The following is a 20,808-nucleotide window of genomic DNA, read 5'->3' on the forward strand; positions in this document are numbered from 1 at the left end:
TGTTGATACATTTTCCCTTAGCCCACTTATATTTAATCATTGAGAATATGTGTGTTCCTTATGCCATTCTAAATACGCTCATGGCAGATTTTTTAAGTATACATTGTTGTCTCTTTTCAGGTGAGAAGCCATACGAATGCCCAAACTGCAAGAAGCGCTTCTCCCACTCAGGCTCCTACAGCTCTCACATCAGCAGCAAGAAGTGCATCGGCCTTATAGCAGTCAACGGGAGGATGCGCAACAACATGAAGACAGGCTCTTCCCCTACATCAGCCTCGTCCTCCCCCACTAACACCGCCATCACCCAGCTGAGACACAAGCTAGAGAACGGAAATGGAAACGGCAAGCTCCTGGGCCACCATCAGGACCAGAACAACCACCAACTGAACATCAAAACAGAACCCCTAGACTTCAACGACTACAAACTCATGATGGCCTCCCATGGCTTCAGCGCACCTGCGCCCTTCATGAACGGAGGGATGGGGGGAAATAGCAGCCCGCTAGGGATCCACTGCTCAGCCCAGAGCCCCATGCACCACCTGGGGATGGGGATCGAACAACAGCTCCTGGGCTACCCATCCCTGAGCAACAACCTGAGCGAGGTCCAGAAGGTGCTCCAGATCGTGGACAACACTGTGTGTAGGCAGAAGATGGACTGCAAACCGGAGGAGATCTCCAGGCTCAAGGCTTACATGAAGGAGCTCGGGAACCAGATCGAGGAGCAGAAACAGGGACTGACGTCACAGGTGGGTCACCAGATTGGTCTGCCAGTCATCAGCCATAACGGTGCCACTAAAAGCATCATCGACTACACATTAGAAAAAGTGAACGAAGCCAAAGCTTGTCTCCAGAGCTTGACCACGGACTCAAAGAGACAAATTAGCACTATCAAACGCGAGAAATCCAACCACATGCTAGATTTAGGTACAGAGGATAAGATGCATGAGAACAACATTATGTTTACACCCTTTGCTTGTCAATACTGCAAAGAAGCCTTCCCAGGTCCAATTCCCTTGCATCAGCATGAACGTTACCTGTGTAAAATGAATGAGGAGATCAAGACAGTTCTCCAGACTAGCGAGAACCTTATGCCCACAAAACAGGGGATGTTTACAGAGAAGCATGCCCTCCTGCTCTCGTCCATGCTGTCTGAGAAAAGCCCCATCAACCCGTACAAGGACCACATGTCAGTGCTCAAGGCCTACTTCGCTATGAACATGGAGCCCAATTCAGAGGAACTACTGAAGATCTCCATGGCAGTCGGCCTTCCTCAGGAATTCGTCAAAGAGTGGTTCGAGCAGAGGAAAGTTTACCAGTACGGCACCCCAAGAACTCCACCATTAGAACAACAACGGAACAACCATGCAGATATGGTTCTAGCCGCAATCAACCACAACCACACTCCCTCTAAAGACTCAATGGCAGCGAGATCCCCAGTGTCCCTGATCAAGTCTAATAACCGTGACTGCAACCGTGACCACCATATCACGTCCCCCTCCATTGCAGAGCTCCATAACAACGTCAACAACTGTGAGAACCAGCTCAGACTCATGAAAGCTAACCCGTTCAGTGGACACACCAAACACATGGGTGACCACTCCAAATTGGACCACCAGTCAAGGAGCAGCACACCTTCTCCTTTGAACCTTTCCTCCACATCTTCCAAAAACTCCCAGAGTAGCTCATATACTCCAAACAGCCTGATGTCTGAGGACCTGAACCTCAACATGAACCTGTCTGAACAACCACTGGACCTGTCACTGCCAAAGCTCATGAAGGAGCCCAAACACGCCATGACCGTGAAGAGCAGACCTAAACTAAACAGTATTAACCGCCATGACCACTCCAGTGTTCCCTCCCCACGAGAACACTTCGAAGAGCCACTTAACCTGGCCTATCTCAAGAAGGAGTTTGAAGCCAGAGGCCAGAACCACCACAATGGAGACCTCAACAAAAGCACCAGCCCCTTGTTCGGGATGAACCCCTTCGGTGCCAAACCTATGTACACGTCGCTTCCGCAACAGAGCGCGTTCCCACCGGCCACCTTCATGTCTCCGATGCAGGCCAGCATGCCTGGGCTGAGGCCATACCCAGGGCTGGATCAGATGGGCTTCCTACCACACATGGCCTACACTTATGCAACAGGAGCAGCTACCTTTGCTGAGATGCAGCAGCAGAGGAGAAAATACCAGCGAAAGCCTGGTTTCCAGGTAAATAGATAAGCCGCTTGTGGTTTAGTTTCTAAGCCTCAGGTTTATCCTCTCTCTCTCTCTCTCTCTCTCTCTCTCTCTCTCTCTCTCTCTCTCTCTCTCTCTCTCTCTCTCTCACTTCTCAAATTCTCTAAAATGATCTGCTCATTGTGCCACTAATTAAAAGGTACTCTAATGAGCTCAAATGCTCACCTGCAGCACATTGAACCAGGGAGAAAACACAGTCAGGTAGATAACCAGCTGTCAAACGCTCCTGGAGTTGTTCAGTTCTCCAAGCAGACGTCATTAGCGATATCAGCACATAATTGCTGTTTCAGAGGAGGTTATGATGTGGGGGATTCAGTTGTTGCCAGACTCCACCGTGAATTGTCCTTACCGCAGAGTGCAGGCAGCATCACATCTCCAGCTGTTCAGTGTAGTCTATTCCAGAGTAAAACATAGACTACGTACCCTTTAAAATCAATCTGTCTCAGCCTAGTTTATTTTTGTATTTTTTTGTGTGTGAATTGTGTGAGGGACAACGTGTATGTGATGTGTGCAATAGGCAAAGGGTAAGCCCTGGAGCTGCACACAGCACCGAGGATCTGACTCCAAATCCAATTCTATGCCACTGTCTTTTATTTTATTTTAAAGAGAGTTGCCCTCTGAAGCCAAAATGAGTTTCTACATGCAGATTAATAATGCACAGGCTCCATGTTCATTCCCACTGAATGCTGAAGGCTGTTTAACATAGAGGGAACCATTTTGATAAAAAAAAAAGTATTAATAATGTTTCCTATTCTAAGTTATTAAATTAGATTTAAAAAATACAGCTACGGGCATTTAGCTCAAATTGATTGCGGAATGATAGTAGCTCTGTTCTTTAAAAACAGTGTAAGAAAGAAAGTGTCCCCGCCAATGGAGTCATTGTCAGACCAGAGCGAGCACTTCTTAATGAGAGCAGTGGTGCGTCTCAATATTGGTCATTTAGAACACCTCTTGATTTAATCATTATGAGTTGGAAATGAGAAGAATATGACAATATGGCCCGCAAAGGGCTTTCTCTTATTATTATGACCTTCTAATGTAATAATACTTTCCCCCATTAATTTAAGTTTAAGCCTATCGGGTTAATCTTCCCTTATGAAGAACAGATACATATGGAATGAAAACTATTTCATGTATAAAATTAGACTGATTCAAATATATGGAGGACAGATTTAAAAAAATGTAAAATAATTCAAATAAAAGAAAACATTCAGGGTAGATTGTCAACCTTTACAGTGTAGTCTGCCTTTTTGTATTTACACCTGCGCTCTCTATTGGAGTTTTAGTAATTAGGTCAAAAAACTAAAGTTACATTCAGTCTTTCATTGAGGCAAACATCAGGAGGTCCTGTACCTAAATGTAGTTGACATGTGTGGATTGATAAATGTGTCATTTTCTAGGGGGAGCTGCTAGACGGAACAGCCGATTACATGTCAGGACTGGATGACATGACCGATTCAGACTCCTGTCTGTCCCGGAAGAAGATTAAGAAGACAGAAAGTGGTATGTACGCGTGTGACTTGTGCGACAAAACATTCCAGAAGAGCAGTTCCCTCCTAAGACACAAATATGAACACACAGGTATATACTGTTCTGGAACACTTATTTTACCCCGTTGCTTTCATTTCTAATGTTTTGTGTTACTTAACCCTTTCAATTGTTTTATTTGGTTCATTCCCCACTTCTTTCCTGCTTTGTTCTTTTTCAGTTGTAAATGTAAATCGAGACCTAACCTTGTTTCTTCATTGACAGGGGTGAGGAGATATACTTACTAAAATATGTAGAGCAAAACATGACATTATTAGGGTTATGCCAGAAATACCTTTCTCTGAATATTATAAGCTCCATACTTAAATCAGAATGTGGCAAAAAAGAGCCTAACTAAATGTTGTGTCGTTGCTTTGCATAATGCATGAGGGCACTGTCTGAGGTAAATGTCACCCTTGGCCATTTCAAAATGATATCCATCACATGCTACTTTATTAACCCTATTATTATTTACAAAACACAGTAAGCGTACCCACATATATAACTAGTAAAGAGACAGAGACAGACTGCTGAAAGTGTCACTTGACCAAACTGGTCTTTTATTGACTCTCACTCTAATCAGTGATAGGTCGGTTTAAACCCGTTGAAGATTTGTGTGTTGATGACATATATATATACATATATATATATATATATATATATATATTTTATACTTCTCACAATGAAACGCTTTCACTAAGTTGAATCATTCTTTAAACACGTGACTACCTGCAGCACGTAGCAGGATACCGCATGCTTTATGTCTCACGCCGGATTTATCTAGTTGTGGTATTAGGAGGTGTGTGTTGCAAGTATAGCAGTTATGGAAGGCGTCGAAGGCATCCCAGGGCTATTTGTGGCTAGGAATTGGCCAGATGTGTTGGTGTCTGTGCTTGGTGGCACAAGTGGCGTCACGAGAAGATTGAAATGCCAAAGGAGAAACTCTATCTTTTGATTTGTGTCAGATAGACTGTTATATTTCCGGATGTGCTGAGGTGTAGTAAATTCAAAAAGGGGGTGCAACTGTCCCACACTCCCCACCCCATGATATACACCATGACCAGCCACCATTGCTGGCTGCTGGGAGAGTTTTTATTTAGCCAGATCATTTTGGTAGCATGATGTAATGAAATTTCACTCCATCAATGTAGGGCGGCTCGTGTTTCTCGTCTCACACCTCTGCGTTCAGGGTATCCCATCTTACACGGGGAGCAGAGTAGAGTGGAGTCTCAAAAATAATTGAGGGACAGAGGCGTCTAGAAACTAGAATTATTCTACTGAGATTATCAGGGTAGCCATAGGAGTCTCTTGTTCAATTCTCATCTCCTGTTTGTTTATTTATTTGCCACAGCTTTCCGTTTGTTAAGTGTTTGTGATTCTGTTCCTCCATGCTTTAACGATAGGAGGGAATTTCATAGTGTAAACACATGACAGACCCTGTGGTTTATATTAAGCTGTTTATCTTCTCATTTGGAATAAACAAATAAATGATGACAAAGTTAGCATTGATATTGTAATGATAGTTCAAGTTGCTTCATACCATTCAAATCATCGGAATGTACTTTAAGTTTGTGTTTGTTCTCCTCCTGATGCTTTTAATTGTGTTAAATGTAGCAACAACGTGGCAAGCGGGGAAACTCATGTCTGCTTTCCTCTCCCTTTTGTGTCTCCTCAGGTAAACGGCCACACCAGTGTCAAATCTGCAAGAAGGCATTCAAACACAAGCACCACCTTATAGAACATTCACGACTGCACTCGGGCGAGAAACCGTACCAGTGTGACAAGTGCGGGAAGCGCTTCTCTCACTCGGGCTCCTACTCCCAGCACATGAACCACCGCTACTCTTACTGCAAGAGGGAGGCCGAGGAGAGGGAGGCGGCCGAGAGAGAGGCCCGGGAGAAGGGCCACCTAGAGCCCACAGAGCTACTTTTGAGCCGGGCCTACTTACAGGGCATGACTCCTCAGGGCTACCCCGACCTGGAGGACCGCGAGGCCATTCTGAGGGAAGGAGGGATGAACGGAGGCATGAGAGATCGTCAGAAGGAAGTTGAAGGAACGTACGCGAAAATAGGACGTAGGGAAGAGGACTTTGAGGAGGAGGAAGAGGAGAGCGAGAACAAGAGCATGGACACAGATCCAGACATGTTGAGGGATGAGGAGGAGAACGGCGAGCACTCGATGGACGATAGTTCGTTGGACGGGAAAACAGAAACCAAATCGGATCACGAGGACAATATGGAGGACGGCATGTAATAAAACTACTGCATTTAAAAAGCTTCCCATCTTACTTTTCTGTTCATTATTGTTACCTGCTTGGTTTTTGACGCTGCTGTGTTGAAGCTGTACATGCACGTGCCTGAAGCTTCTAGGAAGCTTCGTATTGAAGGACTCAAAGGGTGGTGGTTGTATATGTCTGCCCAAGGAGACATTGATTTGAAGTTTGATTTTGGGGTGGGGTGGGGGGGGGGATTGTGTAAGAAGAAGCTGCATTATGCAAAAATGAAAAATTAATAAATTAATACATTTAAAATATTGTACAGTATTAAGGCCTAAAAATATGTGTGGTGCTAACATCCTAAAAACTCTGTGTTCCATAGTCTTTATAGCACAAACTAGTGACTTGTACAAATTGCACTTCGCTTCTATAATCACTACAAAAATAATAAAAAAGTATTGCCTATGTATATATTTATACAGTGTTGAAAAAAGCAGTAGTCTCCACACTACAGTCCATCAGTTGTATTACTTATCTTTCACTTAATGTGTTGTCTATAGTTTTGCCCTGTCGTCAGGCCAGCTAGCCACACAGTTTTAGGCCTCAGAATTTCTCTGTGAAGGAACTTAACAGATATTACCTGTTTGATTTTAAGATCATGAAGTCTTAAAGAGACCTTGAAATGAAGGGAACATGGTTTGACAGTACAGTACAGTAGATGGAAGGATCGTGTGAACAATTAAGGAGAAAGCCTTTGTAAGGTGTTTTTGATAAGAAAAAGCCTTATATGCAAACCTTTTAATCTGTGTGTTTCTGCAAGTGCCATCCTTGTATTGTGTGAAAGGAGGGTGACACATGTTACCTCTTCACCAGCTTCGGTATTAAGAGATAGCTCACCTTGATCTTTGAAGCACCCATGTCAGTATTAGTACACTAGGCAGCAGTTCCTTAGTTTACATATGTCTGTGCAATTTTCAGGTTTATTTCATTAACTTTTGTCAGTATTACACCAAACAATTTTTTTAAACAACAAAATTGCATTCATTTTGTTTGTAGGTTGAATAACATTTTATTTATGTGGCCCATTTTATATTTCCTAATTTTATTTATTTCATACTGTAGTGTACAGTATTATAGTTCTTCAATATATAGATATATTTTAGTAAAAATGAACTTGGCGTTGATCATTGGGGCAAATTTTACGTAAAGAGAGCATTTATTGTGTTTTGAAACATTAATTGTGAAATGCGAATTTTCAACTATATTATTTTGTTTTATTTCCTTTATTTTCCAATTACTGGAAATTCCAAATTTGGGAACTTTTATACAATATTGTGAAAACACTGTATTTTTAACTAAAAAAATTCCACTTTCTTCATCTTTTTTTTTTGCTAAAAAAATGAAGAGGGACTGTTAAGATACAATGTATGATACCATGACTGAAGAAAATCTTTCCTGAAATGTCTTTGTAAAAGTATTATTGAATTTTTAATTTGTAATTTCTCTTGGAAATGACCATGCTCGAATAAAAGTAGCCAAATTACAGAACACAAATGCCTTATGTTCAACTTTTTTTCCAGGCTTTTGTAGCAGTGCCACATAACTACACCTGTCACTCAAAAAAAGACTTGTCTGAAAGTAAAATACCCACAATCCCCCAAAATGGGGAGTTTTCCTAGTACGATTTTAACTTTTTACACACGGAATCACACAATAATTCATTCTTTTAAAAATGATTTTCAAACGTTTTATAACATTCAATTGACAATGATTATTGACAGTCATACTACCACGACAGAAAAAAGCAAGGAAACAAATTAAGTCATTCAAATGAAAGGTGGATGCCAGCTAAAAGTACTTTCGTGTGAAGATACTTGTTAGCTATTAACCGCTCACACTGCATATGCAGATTCAAAGTAACATCAAAAGGCTAAGATGAAAGGGAAAAGGTTGAGCAATGCCAAACACAGAACATGCTTTGCATATTCCAATTTTCATATTGATCCTGATGCCATCTGATCATTCGGTGCTGTCTCACAGATAAAAGGGGAGGAGGTCTTAAATGATTAGCCATTGAATTTCACCACGGACTGTTAACTTTTGGGATGATTAAGAATGCGACGCTTCCACAGAGATCAGAGGTCAGGAGAAGACACCTTCAAGGAGGATAGAACACTCCAGGTGAAATGTATTTGACACATTCTAGTACCCTTCTGCACCACAATAAGGAAGATCATGACGTTAGAAGGGAAGTCCTACTTGTACTGTGATTTGTCACCCCAGTCAATAATTTTGATGTAAATAACAATTTCCCTTTAAAACTTTATTTGAAAATACTTAACCGAGCTAGTTGAATGTTTGGGAGGAAAACCACCTAATGACAACATGCTGTTACAGTGACTCTTAATAATGTCATATTGCCGTATGTTTTGGCCAGACTGGTGGTGTGTTTGGAACATATGAACTCTGATGATTCATCACTGGTTTTATGTATAGACTCAGACTTTAAGTGTAGATTTTGCCTTCAGGGTGCACAATTGTTTCCATTAATATCTCCAAGTCTTACTATTTAGTGACATTGCTTCATATTGTCATTGGCTCAACACTACTCAACACCACTACTCAATACTGTACCTCGCTGACATATCATATAGGGAAACTTTATGGCCCTTGGCATGCACAAGTAAAAAATAATGGCCCTTGGCATGCACAAGTAAAAATAAATGGCCCTTGGCATGCACAAGTAAAAATAAAATAGAAGTGTGCATAGAAGTGTGTACCACTGAACTGAATAAAAGGTACATTCAGTAGAATTAACTCTGAATAAAGGATACGCAGCATATTTCCAAAACGTTTCGTATATTTCCAAAACATTTGGTAAACATTTAGCAAAAAACAAAACAATGAGAGGATCAAATAGGATCCAGGATATATCCAGGGTTAGAGAGGTAGAGAGGAGAGCTCAGACGTTTGACCTCATTAAGTTATTTACATATCCCCATATGCTGCCCATATCATTCTCAGGGCGTATGAAGGACGGCCCCTGTGAAGAAGGCCCAGACCTGGCACTGGGAGAGAGAAAGTTCAATGACAGGCAGGCAGGAGAAGCACAAGTGACCAGTAGGGATTAGCCAATCAGAGTGTCAGAAGAGCAGCCAGCTGTTAGCTGTTCAGTCTGGCCCAAGCAGAAAGAGACCCAGAGCAGGTGGTGCACCAGTGTGCCAGTGGTGGGACAAAAACAGACAAAAAAAATGATGATAATAATAATAAAAGAAAATCACCCAACCAGAACTATATCCTCATTGAAGGGCAGAGTCTCGTGAAGTTTGTACCCCAAGGCACTGTTGAGAATGGTGGCAAGCCAAGGAGTTCTCAACGCTTTAAATGTGTTGCATATCATGAAAGGCTACACCATCTGCGACAAAGATGCTTACACACATGGATTTCTGCCCCGTGATGTAAAATACTCGATTTAGCAAAAGGGCTGTAAACACCAACCTATATTCAACTGTAGATGTTTAGTATTGCGTTGATCACAATAAATTCTTTCACCAACAAAATACAAACTGTGATGCATTTCAACGTTATCTCGTGTATTGACTTCCGAGGTAACGCATCAGAGCAAGCAGACTGAATACCTTCACTCTCAGTTGAGGGAGTACTAAAGGTCCAAGCCTCTCCCTGCCTGCATTCGCTACTCTGATGAATGCAGCAGGTGCAGAGCGGGGAGGAGGCAGGCGAGCAGTAAAGGACACAAAGACAACAATGCTCTCCAAAATTGGAGGGGGTTGGCCATTGTGTGGAGCAAAGAACCCGGCACAGACTTTTATTATTTTGCATGTATTATTTGATGCACTTGTTCACACCCAGGCAGCATAGTTGAAGTGGTATGGTAAGGAGGCATGTCGGGAAAAGCAAGCGTTGTATGTAAGGAAGCCATTTAGACAGTGTTGGTCTTGTGATGTGGTGAGTTGGACCCCTCCTCCCCCAGTCCATCAATACCCTCTCATACCATAGCAAACCATTGCCCTACATAGAGAAGGCACACTGTTGTTGAATCAATGTTACACATTGATACACTTTCCAGGGAGTTCCTCTACCAAGGCTTCTTTTCTCTTTTTGCTTTGTTATTCTTTTCTTGCAAACCAGTCTGCACAGTTTATCCAGCTATACTTTCACCCCTTTATAACCCCCCCCCCCAACCCCCCTCTCTCCATCTCTCTGATGGGAAAGTGATTATGTGTTTTCCCAACGCGTTTGTGGAATCTTTGATATGCACAAACACAGATTCTAATGCGAAGCAACAGCGGCTTTGGCTGACGGGTGATTAGAATGCTGGATCATGGCTGTGTCTGCAGGGCCTCAGCTGGGTACAGGGAACATCACTCATTACACATTTCTAGGGGACTTTAATTCGTGCTAGGCCCCAGCATGCCGGTGTAGGTGTAATCATATCTATTTAAATTACTGGTCAGTTATGGCCGACGACAATGATAATCTGCGATGCCATAGGATAGAGGGATGAGATGATTCCGAGGTGATTAAACCATTGGCCAAGACACTTCTTTAACCTTATCAATGAGACAGTTAACCACATGATCCCCTATCCATATAGGGTGACAAGGCTATAGCCTGGATTTCTGAAAGCTAGCACCTTCAGGGTTTTCTGTACAAAACTTTACCAGGGACATTAATTTCAATGGTGCACAATAATCCTTCCCAAATTATAGTGATCCTTTCGAGATGGGCACATGCATTTTTTATGAAAGGCATCATGCAAATGGTGGATGACTGCCGAGACTTTCATGTCACTAATATGTTACTGTCCTCTTGACTTAATTAAACATGGTCCCCACTATTTTTGACAGGAAAATATCTCTATTTTAATTAGATACTTCACCACCAGACAGAAAAAGGACGATGTAATTCAAAGTACGGTTCATGTAGTCATTTAACTCTCGCAAGACTCATTGTCTGCTTGCCCTCCTTTCTGATGTCAAGCTATGATTTGTATGCAGCTTGAATTATAGTAAACAGGGTATTGTTAATAGCTGGAATGATTGAAGCTCAAATGTTCGTATGGCCTCTCTAACCCCCAGTAGAACATTTAGCGCTGGCACTGAAGAGGCCATTGCCAATTAATTTATGAGGTTAGTACATGGTAGGTATATGATTACAGTATGCACGGTGAATAAGCGCCTGAGTCAATGGACTTAGCACTGTTTTTACACTGCACACTCTGGAAATAGATAATTATGCCATTGAGGGAGCCAAACCTTTGCAGCCCAGACCTTTTTGTTGAATTGAAATTAATGCAATTTTACGTATATGTAATTTCTTAAAGCAAGCATTCACTCCTATCCTACTGGGATTAGGCCTAATGACAGCAGTTAATTACATTAAGTGTAATTTTTTTTAAACAGTTCATGAACTGCAAATTATACTTAAAATCACTCCTTAATGCTCTTAACAGTAATTAAATTGTTTAATATCTCAAGACAAAATAAAGAATATAACCAACATTGATGAGATAAAGCACTTTTTGGGAGTATAATTTCATTCCATGGACACGTAATTATCATCAATTTGTTAGGGGGAATTGGCTATCTGATACAACTTCATGCTTCAATAAAATAAGTCTTTAGAGCACATTGTTCTGTTTGAAGGAGACTGTATGATAAAGTGTAGCTGGGGACCTATAACACTGACCAATTATGGACTAACGTTGTTATAGCTGCAGAGATTGATGTACTTTTTGATAGAGACAGACCGAAAAGTAACTTTATTAAACTGAACTGCCCATCTTGTAAAGGCAGTGTCTGTGTCTCTCTTTCTTTTTGAGATAGGGACAGGGTCATCTGCATGTAAGCATATATAATTATTGTACTCAATGGGATTAATTTCAGTCATCTTCTATGAACGTCAGGGGAACAAACCTGGCTGATAATGCAGAAAGTGGTGAGGCTAGTGAACATAGTAATAATCCCCAATGGCTAATATGTATTTCCCAGTGCTCAGCTCTGTGAGCAAGAGAGATTCATAATATGCATTTGACTCCCTATAATTAGGTATATTTCCTTTCAGAGAATTATTTAATGATTAGCTTCAGTGTGAGGCCTGCACTTTTGAAGTGTAATGATACTTGACTCATGCTGCTGCTGCTGCAAAAAAGGGTTCTCAGTCATTCTTTTGCTTTGAAACGTTAATCTGTACAACATTTAAAGTTGCCTCCCCTTTATGAGATCAAAGACCCCCCCCCAGAAAGTATTATTCAATCATAGGCTGTTACGTAAAACCACAAAAAACGGTATTGTAAAAGTGTCTTTTCACTCTAAAAAGAAGGTTTTGATGCTGTAGTGCCAACTTATTCACTGGGTATAATATTATGCATACTTCATTTGCATGTCATTTCATGTGGTTAAACTGTATTTATGTAAAGGAATTGATTCTATATTTTGTCTGCCAGGACATACAGAAAGCCTTTGAGTAGGCTGCTACTACTAGATTATTAATTCATGGAGGGATTGTAGGGTGGACACCTGTATCACTACCCTGCAACATCTACAGTATATCTTTCTTCTAAAAAATATACTGTATGTTTCCTTCATGTACTGGTAAGCTTGACCGGTTGTCAATATCAAGCAGGTTCTGATTTAAGGGTGTAAGTATATATTTGATCTATCTCGTATTTACAGTAAATGAGACCGAGTTGTGGCTGTGAGCGTACATCATTACTAATCACCTAGAAATATGTGTTGACAAGAAGAAGAGGAACGGTGGGAAAAAAAAACATGATTTATTTGATAGAAAGCCAGACCCCCCTCTGCTTTTCTCACTTATAATCATCTCCAAATCTGCACAGGAAAAGCTAGCGATGGTTGTGTGGGTGTTGCCTTTACTTCGTTAAAAACAGGGTTTGTGAATACCAGAGACCTCTCACGCCGGAGACTTGATTCAGCGCTGAACCATTTGAAAAACAAGTTGATTGTTTCTGTTAAGACTGGAGTTGAACAGAATGAGAATAACGATGGGAAGTGTCTCTATGCTGTGTTTGTGCTGTGTTTGTGCTGCGTTTGTGCTGTGCCGAGGGGGATACCAGAGCGAAGTGGGTGGCTTGGCCCACCTTGGCAGCCGCTAGCTATCTGCAGGGACCAGGCTGTACCGCTGTGGTAGCTGAGATTGTTCTGTGTGTAACAAAGCCAGTCTTACTGTAACTCTCCATGTCTGTCCCGTGTGTAATATGAGACATGACCTTCCAGGGAACACTTGTAATGGGATCCATCCATAGACGGGTGATGCTCCACACCCCTCTGTGTGTACCGACGCCCTCAAACGAACACATTTACACAGTTAAGACAACATCGCGTACTACTATTTCTGCCGTCTTTGAGACATGCACCTTTAGATTGAAACATGATAACTCCCACGAGGGGGACCAAAGCCGAATAGATAGACAATGCTGGTTTTGGATATTTGCTAGTGTACTATCCACATTATGTGGATTTTATAATAACGTGGCATCTATATTTTCAGTGAGTAATGTGGCTGGATTAGATGTATAATTAAGGGCATGCTGACAATGTTGACATGTAACTGTTGAATCCAATCACGTACACACTATCTCTCCGGGGTTACTGCTTGTCCTGCTGACATCTTTCAATGGAAAGTTAGCCAGAGAGTGGACAGGAATGAAGTTTGTTGAGACCGAGTGTCTCCTCCGTCCTTCATTTAAGTGATCAGTGGAGCTTCACTCTGCTGTCTCCCCTGAGAGGGACTTTAATGGGGGGGAGACTTCATCTACTTCCTCTGATATCCTATGAAGGCATATCCTAATTAGCCCTGTGGTGAGATTGCATCACTGTTGACCTCTGTAGTGTCAGGCCCAATTGTGGATGACGTAGTGGAAGGCCCCACTGCCCCGTGTGGATGGGTGGATCGGGCGGACAAGTGGGTCAGACTCAGGACTGGTCAAAGTGACGATACATGGTATGGCAGTGATGCCCGTGACACCCATGACGGCGTTGACCCATTAGAGCCACGGTCAGCCATCTTTAGTGGGCAGGCAACCTCATTTCCTGTCTGCCCATATACAGGGCATGCATACCCATAGGGCACATTAATCAATGGTGTGCCAGCTTGATAAGGGCGATACGTTTCGTTCGTGCCATCTCTCTGGGCCTTCTATCTGCATAGGTTGTAATTGCAAGGGCAGTTTCTATCATAATGACCTTACAATGATTAGTGGATGAGATGTATATTCTACGCTGTAACTCTGGTCATAGGTGGTATCATAGTACTTCATAAATGGTTATTTTTTCCATCTTGTCGAAGGTATTACCCTCATGGTGATAAAATTATTATTCCTCCAAAAGTTATTCTTCCAATAATACTGGATACCAAGCCAGGCTAATATCCCAAAAGTTTATCTGGATATATCCAAAAGGTTTATCTACGTACACCGAGTGTACAAAACATTAGGAACACTGTCCTACTATTGAGTTGCACCCCCCCTTTGACCCCAGAACAGCTTCAATTCGTCAGGGCATGCAAGTTGTCGAAAGCGTTCCACACATGGATGCTGGCCCATGTTGACTCCAATGCTTCCCACAGTTGTGTCAAGGTGGCTGGATGTCCTTTGGGTGGTGGACCATTCTTGATACACAGGATACTGTTGAGCATGAACAACCCAGCAGCATTGCAGTTTTTGACACACTCAAACCAGTGCGCCTGGCATCTACCACCCCGTTCAAAGACACTTAAATATTTTGTCTTGCCCGTTCACCCTCTGAATGGTACACAATTCATGTCTCAATTGCCTCACGGTTTAAAAAGCCTTCTCCCTCCATCTACACTGATTGAAGTGGATCGTAGCTTTCACCTGGATTCACCTGGTCAGTCTGTCATGGAAAGAGCAGAGTTCCTAATGTTTTGTACGCTCAGTGTATATACAGTACAAAAAGTGAATCTGGTAAACGTCAAGAGCATCTTCAGGTTCATTAGAACCAAGACAACGAAACTCACTCCATGTTGATAGAATACAGGCTATCCATTAATTCTGGGAATTGAGTTGTCAGAAATAGAATCAGAGCACCATACAACCAACGGAGTCTGATCGCTCCAAGTAAAAGTCTCGAGAATAATGAACTTGAAAAGATCCTCTTCATTTTCTTTCTGTTATGTCTCAGAAGGGAGACCCAGAAGAATTTAGAATTCCAGTCAGAGGTAGGCAATGATTAGACTGCTGTGCTCAATTCTTCTAACATTTATCTCCCATTCCTTTAATATGTAAATCGTAGGTATGCAAAGATCTGATGCTTTTATTGAAGAGATATGTCCTCGGGCAATAGTAGTATGCTTCTAGGGAGAGCTCTGTGTCGCTATGAAATGAACAGTTGTCGAAAGGATCACACGAGTTTGTATCTTAGAAGATGAAAAGCTAATAGACATGAATCATTTATTGTGAGGCAATATGCTATAGAAATCAAACAGTGGGGAGAAAAATAAAGCAGAGTTCAAATGTTTCATTATAAACTAGGACGTCATACTATTAGAGTATTCACACAAACTGATTTCCTCTGGATTACTCTGACTCTTTAATCTTATTGTGACACGTGTCCTAAGGTCAATGCACTACAATTACAAAATTATACTGGCAGAGTGTATTTGTGATTTTGGCAACAGTTTATATGAGGCACTCAGGATTTATTTATAATGCATTAATTGCACATGAGTATAGTGCATTAAAAACCAGGTAGTTTGGATCCTTTATGCTGATATAGTTTGGATCCTTTATGCCGATATACCACGGGTATGATGCCAAATTATTTGTTTACTTTTCTATTTACGATGGTAACCAGTTTAAAATAGCAATAAGGCAGCTTGAGGGTTTGTGGGATATTGCCAATATATCACGGCTAACGGATGTATCCAGGCACTCTGCATTGCGTCATTCATGCAATCCGTTTTGTCACCAAAGCCCCATTTACTACCCACCATTGCGACCTGTACGCTCTCGTTGGCTGGCCCTCGCTTCATACTCGTCGCCAAACCCACTGGCTCCATGTCATCTACAAGACCCTGCTAGGTAAAGTCCCCCCTTATCTCAGCTCGCTGGTCACCATAGCATCTCCCACCTGTAGCACACGCTCCAGCAGGTATATCTCTCTAGTCACCCCCAAAACCAATTCTTTCTTTGGCCGCCTCTCCTTCCAGTTCTCTGCTGCCAATGACTGGAAATGACTACAAAAATCTCTGAAACTGGAAACACTTATCTCCCTCACTAGCTTTAAGCACCAACTGTCAGAGCATCTTACAGATTACTGCACCTGTACATAGCCCACCTATAATTTAGCCCAAACAACTACCTCTTTCCCAACTGTATTTAATTTATTTATTTATTTTGCTCCTTTGCACCCCATTATTTTTATTTCTACTTTGCACATTCTTCCATTGCAAAACGACCATTCCAGTGTTTTACTTGCTATATTGTATTTACTTTGCCACCATGGCCTTTTTTGCCTTTACCTCCCTTTTCACCTAATTTGCTCACATTGTATATAGACTTGTTTATACTGTATTATTGACTGTATGTTTGTTTTACTCCATGTGTAACTCTGTGTCGTTGTATCTGTCGAACTGCTTTGCTTTATCTTGGCCAGGTCGCAATTGTAAATGAGAACTTGTTCTCAACTTGCCTACCTGGTTAAATAAAGGTGAAATAAAATAAATGTAAAAAAATTCATAAGAACAGTCCTTAGCTGTGTTGTATTGGCCATATTGTCACGTTCGTCGTAATGATGAGACTAAGGCACAGAACAAAACTACAAACAACCAAACGAAACATGCCGCTACTGATGTGCACTAAGGCAACTACACATAGACAAGATTCCACAACACAAATGAGGAAAATGGCTACCTAAATATGATCCCCAATCAGAGACAATGATAAACAGCTGTCTCTGATTGGGAACCATATCAGGCCAACATAGACATACAAAAACCCCTAGACATACAAAAATCCTAGACATACAACAACTAGAGTACCCACCCTAGTCACACCCTGACCTAACCAAAATATATAGAAAAACAGAGATATCTAAGGTCAGGGCGTGACACATATACCACACTTCCTTGGGCCTTATTGCTTAAAGGTACTACATGTAGAGTGGAGGGGAATTGAAACAACACTATTAACAACTCTCCCCCTCCCACGCATCCAATTTCCCACAACACGGTGGAGAGGTTAGTGCTATCCGGCATCCAAGGACAGCTTGGACCATGCCGGTTATGTCCCAAGGATCCCAGATGGCATGGACCATGGTGGAGACTAATTTGACTTTTGTCCACCAACTTCAAACACTCTTAAAAACATAACGTTTTTTTTCATAGCAATTTAGATGGTGCAATGATTCCCTATACTACTCAGCGCTTGACTTCTCACAAAAACACAAAATAGAATGAAGGATATAGAATTTTAGTATCCAGGAAATTACAGAGCAATTTCTACATTACCGCTTTCCCCAGTCTGTCATTGTTCGTTGTGCTTGACGTGGAGATGACGGCGCCTTTTAGTGATGCCGATGTTCGATAGGGAGGGTGCAGTCTTGACAACAGAAGCCTGTCTGACTTTTTTTTGTCAAATAGAAAGTCCACATTGTAGAATATATACTGCAGATATATTATGGACATTTTCTGAAATTACAATGAAAATTATACATGTAGCTCCCTTAATTATACCGCTTGCTATAAAACAGTCATAAGAACCCATAGTTATTTATAGAGGGGTAGAGGGTTGCTACAGTTCAACCATGAGATTAATTATTTGTTGAAAACTTGATCTCCTCACTCCCCATAAATGACATTAATAGCATCATGAACATGTAGGGTTTGCACACACACACACACACACACACACGCACGCACGCACGCACGCACGCACGCACGCACGCACGCACGCACACACACACACACACACACACACACACACACACACACACACACACACACACACGGATCCCACTGTAGTGGACGGTCGGCAGGCTAATGATGTATGGAGGCAAATGCCATATCTCTGTTGGCATTGTTCGGCCTGAAGTATTCCACTCAGACGGAGGCCTGTTGAATTTTAGTACCACACAAAGGCTTCCCTTATTACACTGAACTTTTGACAGCGCGGGTTGTGGTCTGCAGTGGGTGAATACTTGACATTTCTGTGTGCTGATCTACTCTACCTTCATTTGTTGCTGTACTGTATGTACAGTTGAAGTTGGAAGTTTGCATACACCTTAGCAAGTTAGGATCACCACTTTATTTTAAGAATGTGAAATGTCAGAATAATTGTAGAGAGAATGATTTATTTCAGCTTTTATTTATTTCATCACATTCCCAGGGGGTCAGAAGTTTACATACACTCAATTAGTATTTGGTAGCATTGCCTTTAAATTGTTTAACTTGGGTCAAACGTTTCGGGTAGCCTTCCACAAGCTTCCCACACCATGTTGGGTGATCTTTGGCCCATTCCTCCTGACAGAGATGGTGTAACTGAGTCAGGTTTATAGGCCTCCTTGCTCACACACGCTTTTTCAGTTCTGCCCACAAATGTTCTATAGGATTTAGGTCAGGGCTTTGTGATGGCCACTCCAATAACTTGACTTTGTTGTCTTTAAGCCATTTTGCCACAACTATGGAAGTATTCTTGGGGTCATTGTCCATTTGGAAGACCCATTTGCGACCAAGCTTTAACTTCCTGACTGATGTCTTGAGATGTTGCTTCAATATATCCACATCATTTTCCTCCCTCATGATGCCATCAATTTTGTGAAGTGCAGCAGTCCCTCCTTGCAGCAAAGCACCACCACAATGTCGGATATTCAGATATTTAGGACATCTGCCAACCAGGATGTCCTAGCCGTGTCTGAGTCCTGACTTAAGAAGACCACCAAAAACCCTGAAGATTCCATCCCTAATTAAACATTTTCCGACAAGATAGAGCTGCCAAAGGGGGCGGTGTTAAAATCTACTGCAGAGATAGCCTGCAGAGTTCTGTCTTTCTATCCAGGTCTGTACCCAAACAATTTGAGTTTATACTTTTAAAAATTCACATTTCCAGAAACAAGTCTCTCACTGTTGCCACTTGCTATAGACCACCCTCTGCTCCCAGCTGTGCCCTGAAAACCATATGGGAATTGATTGCCCCCCCATCTATCTTCAGAGCTCGTGCTGCTAGGTGACCTAAACTGGGACATTGTTAACACCCCGGCCATCCTACAAACTAAGCTTGATGCCCTCAATCTCACACAAATTATCAATGAACCTACCAGGTACAACCCCAAATTCGTAAACACGGGCACTCTCATAGATATCATCCTAATCAACTTCCCCTCCAAATCCACCTCTGCTGTCTTCAACCATGATCTCAGTGATCACTGCCTCATTGCTTGCATCTGTCATGGGTCTGCGGTCAAATGACCAACCTTCATCACTGTTAAACGCTCCCTAAAACACTTCAGCGAGCAGGCCTTTCTAATCAACCTGGCCCGGGTATCCTGGAAGGATATTGACCTCATCCCGTCAGTAGAGAATGCCTGTTTATTCTTTAATATTGCCTTCCTCACCATCTTAAATAAGCAAGCCCCATTCAAACAATTCTGAACCAGTAACAGATATAGCCCTTGGTTCACTGCAGACCTGACTGCCCTTGACCAGCACAAAAACATCCTGTGGCAAACTGCATAAGCAGTTAGGAACCAATATGCACAGGCAGTTAGGAAAGCCAAGGCTAGCTTTTTCAAACAGAAATTTGCATCCTGTAGCACAAACTCAAAAAAGTTCTGAGACACTGTAAAGTCCATGGAGAATAAGAGCACCTCCTCCTAGATGCCCAGAGCACTGAGGCTAGGAAACACTGTCACCACCGATAGACCACTATAATTGAGAATTTCAACATGCATTTTTATACGGCTGGCCATGCTTTCCACCCTCCACAGAAACTCGCCCAAGCCTCCCCATTTCTCATTCACCCAAATCCAGATAGCTGCTGTTCTGAAAGAGCTGCAAAATCTGGACCCCTACAAATCAGCCGGGCCAGTCAATCTGGACCCTCTCTTTCTAAAGCTACTGTATCTGCCAAAATTGTTGCAAACCCTGTTACTAGCCTATTCAACCTCTCTTTCGTATTGTCTGAGATTCCTAAAGATTGGAAAGCTACTGAGGTCATCCCCCTCTTCAAAGGGGTAGACACTCTAGACCCAATCTGCTACAGACCTATATCTATCCTACCCTGTCTGTCATGCAGGTGAAAGAGGACCCAAAAGCGACTTGGCGAAAACAGAGTCTTTAATCCAGTAAAGTAAATACAAACAAAAAACACAACTTTCACTCGAAATGACGAGGACAAACTGGAGACTCGATCTTGAACAGCAGGTGAACAGCAGGTTGCCTCGGGAAGGCACTTGAACCAGACAGACTCAGACACCTGCTCACCACGCAGCATCTGAGGAAAACACGACACGACAGGGCGATACACAAACACAGCACGGTGAATTCTAGACAAGGAACCGACAGGACAGGAACGGAACACAAAGGAAGAAATAGGGACTCTAATCAGGGGAAAGGATCGGGAACAGGTGTGGGAAGACTAAATGATTGATTAGGGGAATAGGAACAGCTGGGAGCAGGAACGGAACGATAGAGAGAAGAGAGAGCGAGAGAGTGAGAGAGGGAGGGGGAGAGAGAGGGATAGAAAGAGGGAAAGAACCTAATAAGACCAGCAGAGGGAAACGAATAGAATGGGAAGCACAGGGACAAGACAAGATAATAAATGACAAAACA

At 42.2% G+C, this 20,808-nt stretch overlaps 1 protein-coding gene across 6 annotated transcripts in view; it reads left to right on the forward strand.

The window, feature by feature from the left end:
• The window catches only part of LOC124011622 (zinc finger E-box-binding homeobox 2-like), a 78,520-nt gene extending 72,310 nt beyond the window's left edge, over positions 1 to 6,210 (forward strand). For 4 of the 6 annotated variants that reach the window (XM_046325073.1, XM_046325077.1, XM_046325075.1 and 1 more), the window contains 3 exons: positions 121 to 2,210; positions 3,638 to 3,818; positions 5,440 to 6,210. In XM_046325073.1, the coding sequence (XP_046181029.1) occupies positions 121 to 2,210; positions 3,638 to 3,818; positions 5,440 to 6,017 (2,849 nt within the window). In that variant the 3' untranslated portion in view covers positions 6,018 to 6,210. The remainder of the gene's footprint in view (positions 1 to 120; positions 2,211 to 3,637; positions 3,819 to 5,439) is intronic. The other 2 variants (XM_046325078.1, XM_046325079.1) reach the window with 1 other exon arrangement.
• Positions 6,211 to 20,808: the final 14,598 nt, after the last annotated feature.

Source organism: Oncorhynchus gorbuscha, linkage group LG23, assembly GCF_021184085.1.
Source record: "Oncorhynchus gorbuscha isolate QuinsamMale2020 ecotype Even-year linkage group LG23, OgorEven_v1.0, whole genome shotgun sequence".
NCBI classification, from domain to species: Eukaryota; Metazoa; Chordata; class Actinopteri; order Salmoniformes; family Salmonidae; genus Oncorhynchus; species Oncorhynchus gorbuscha.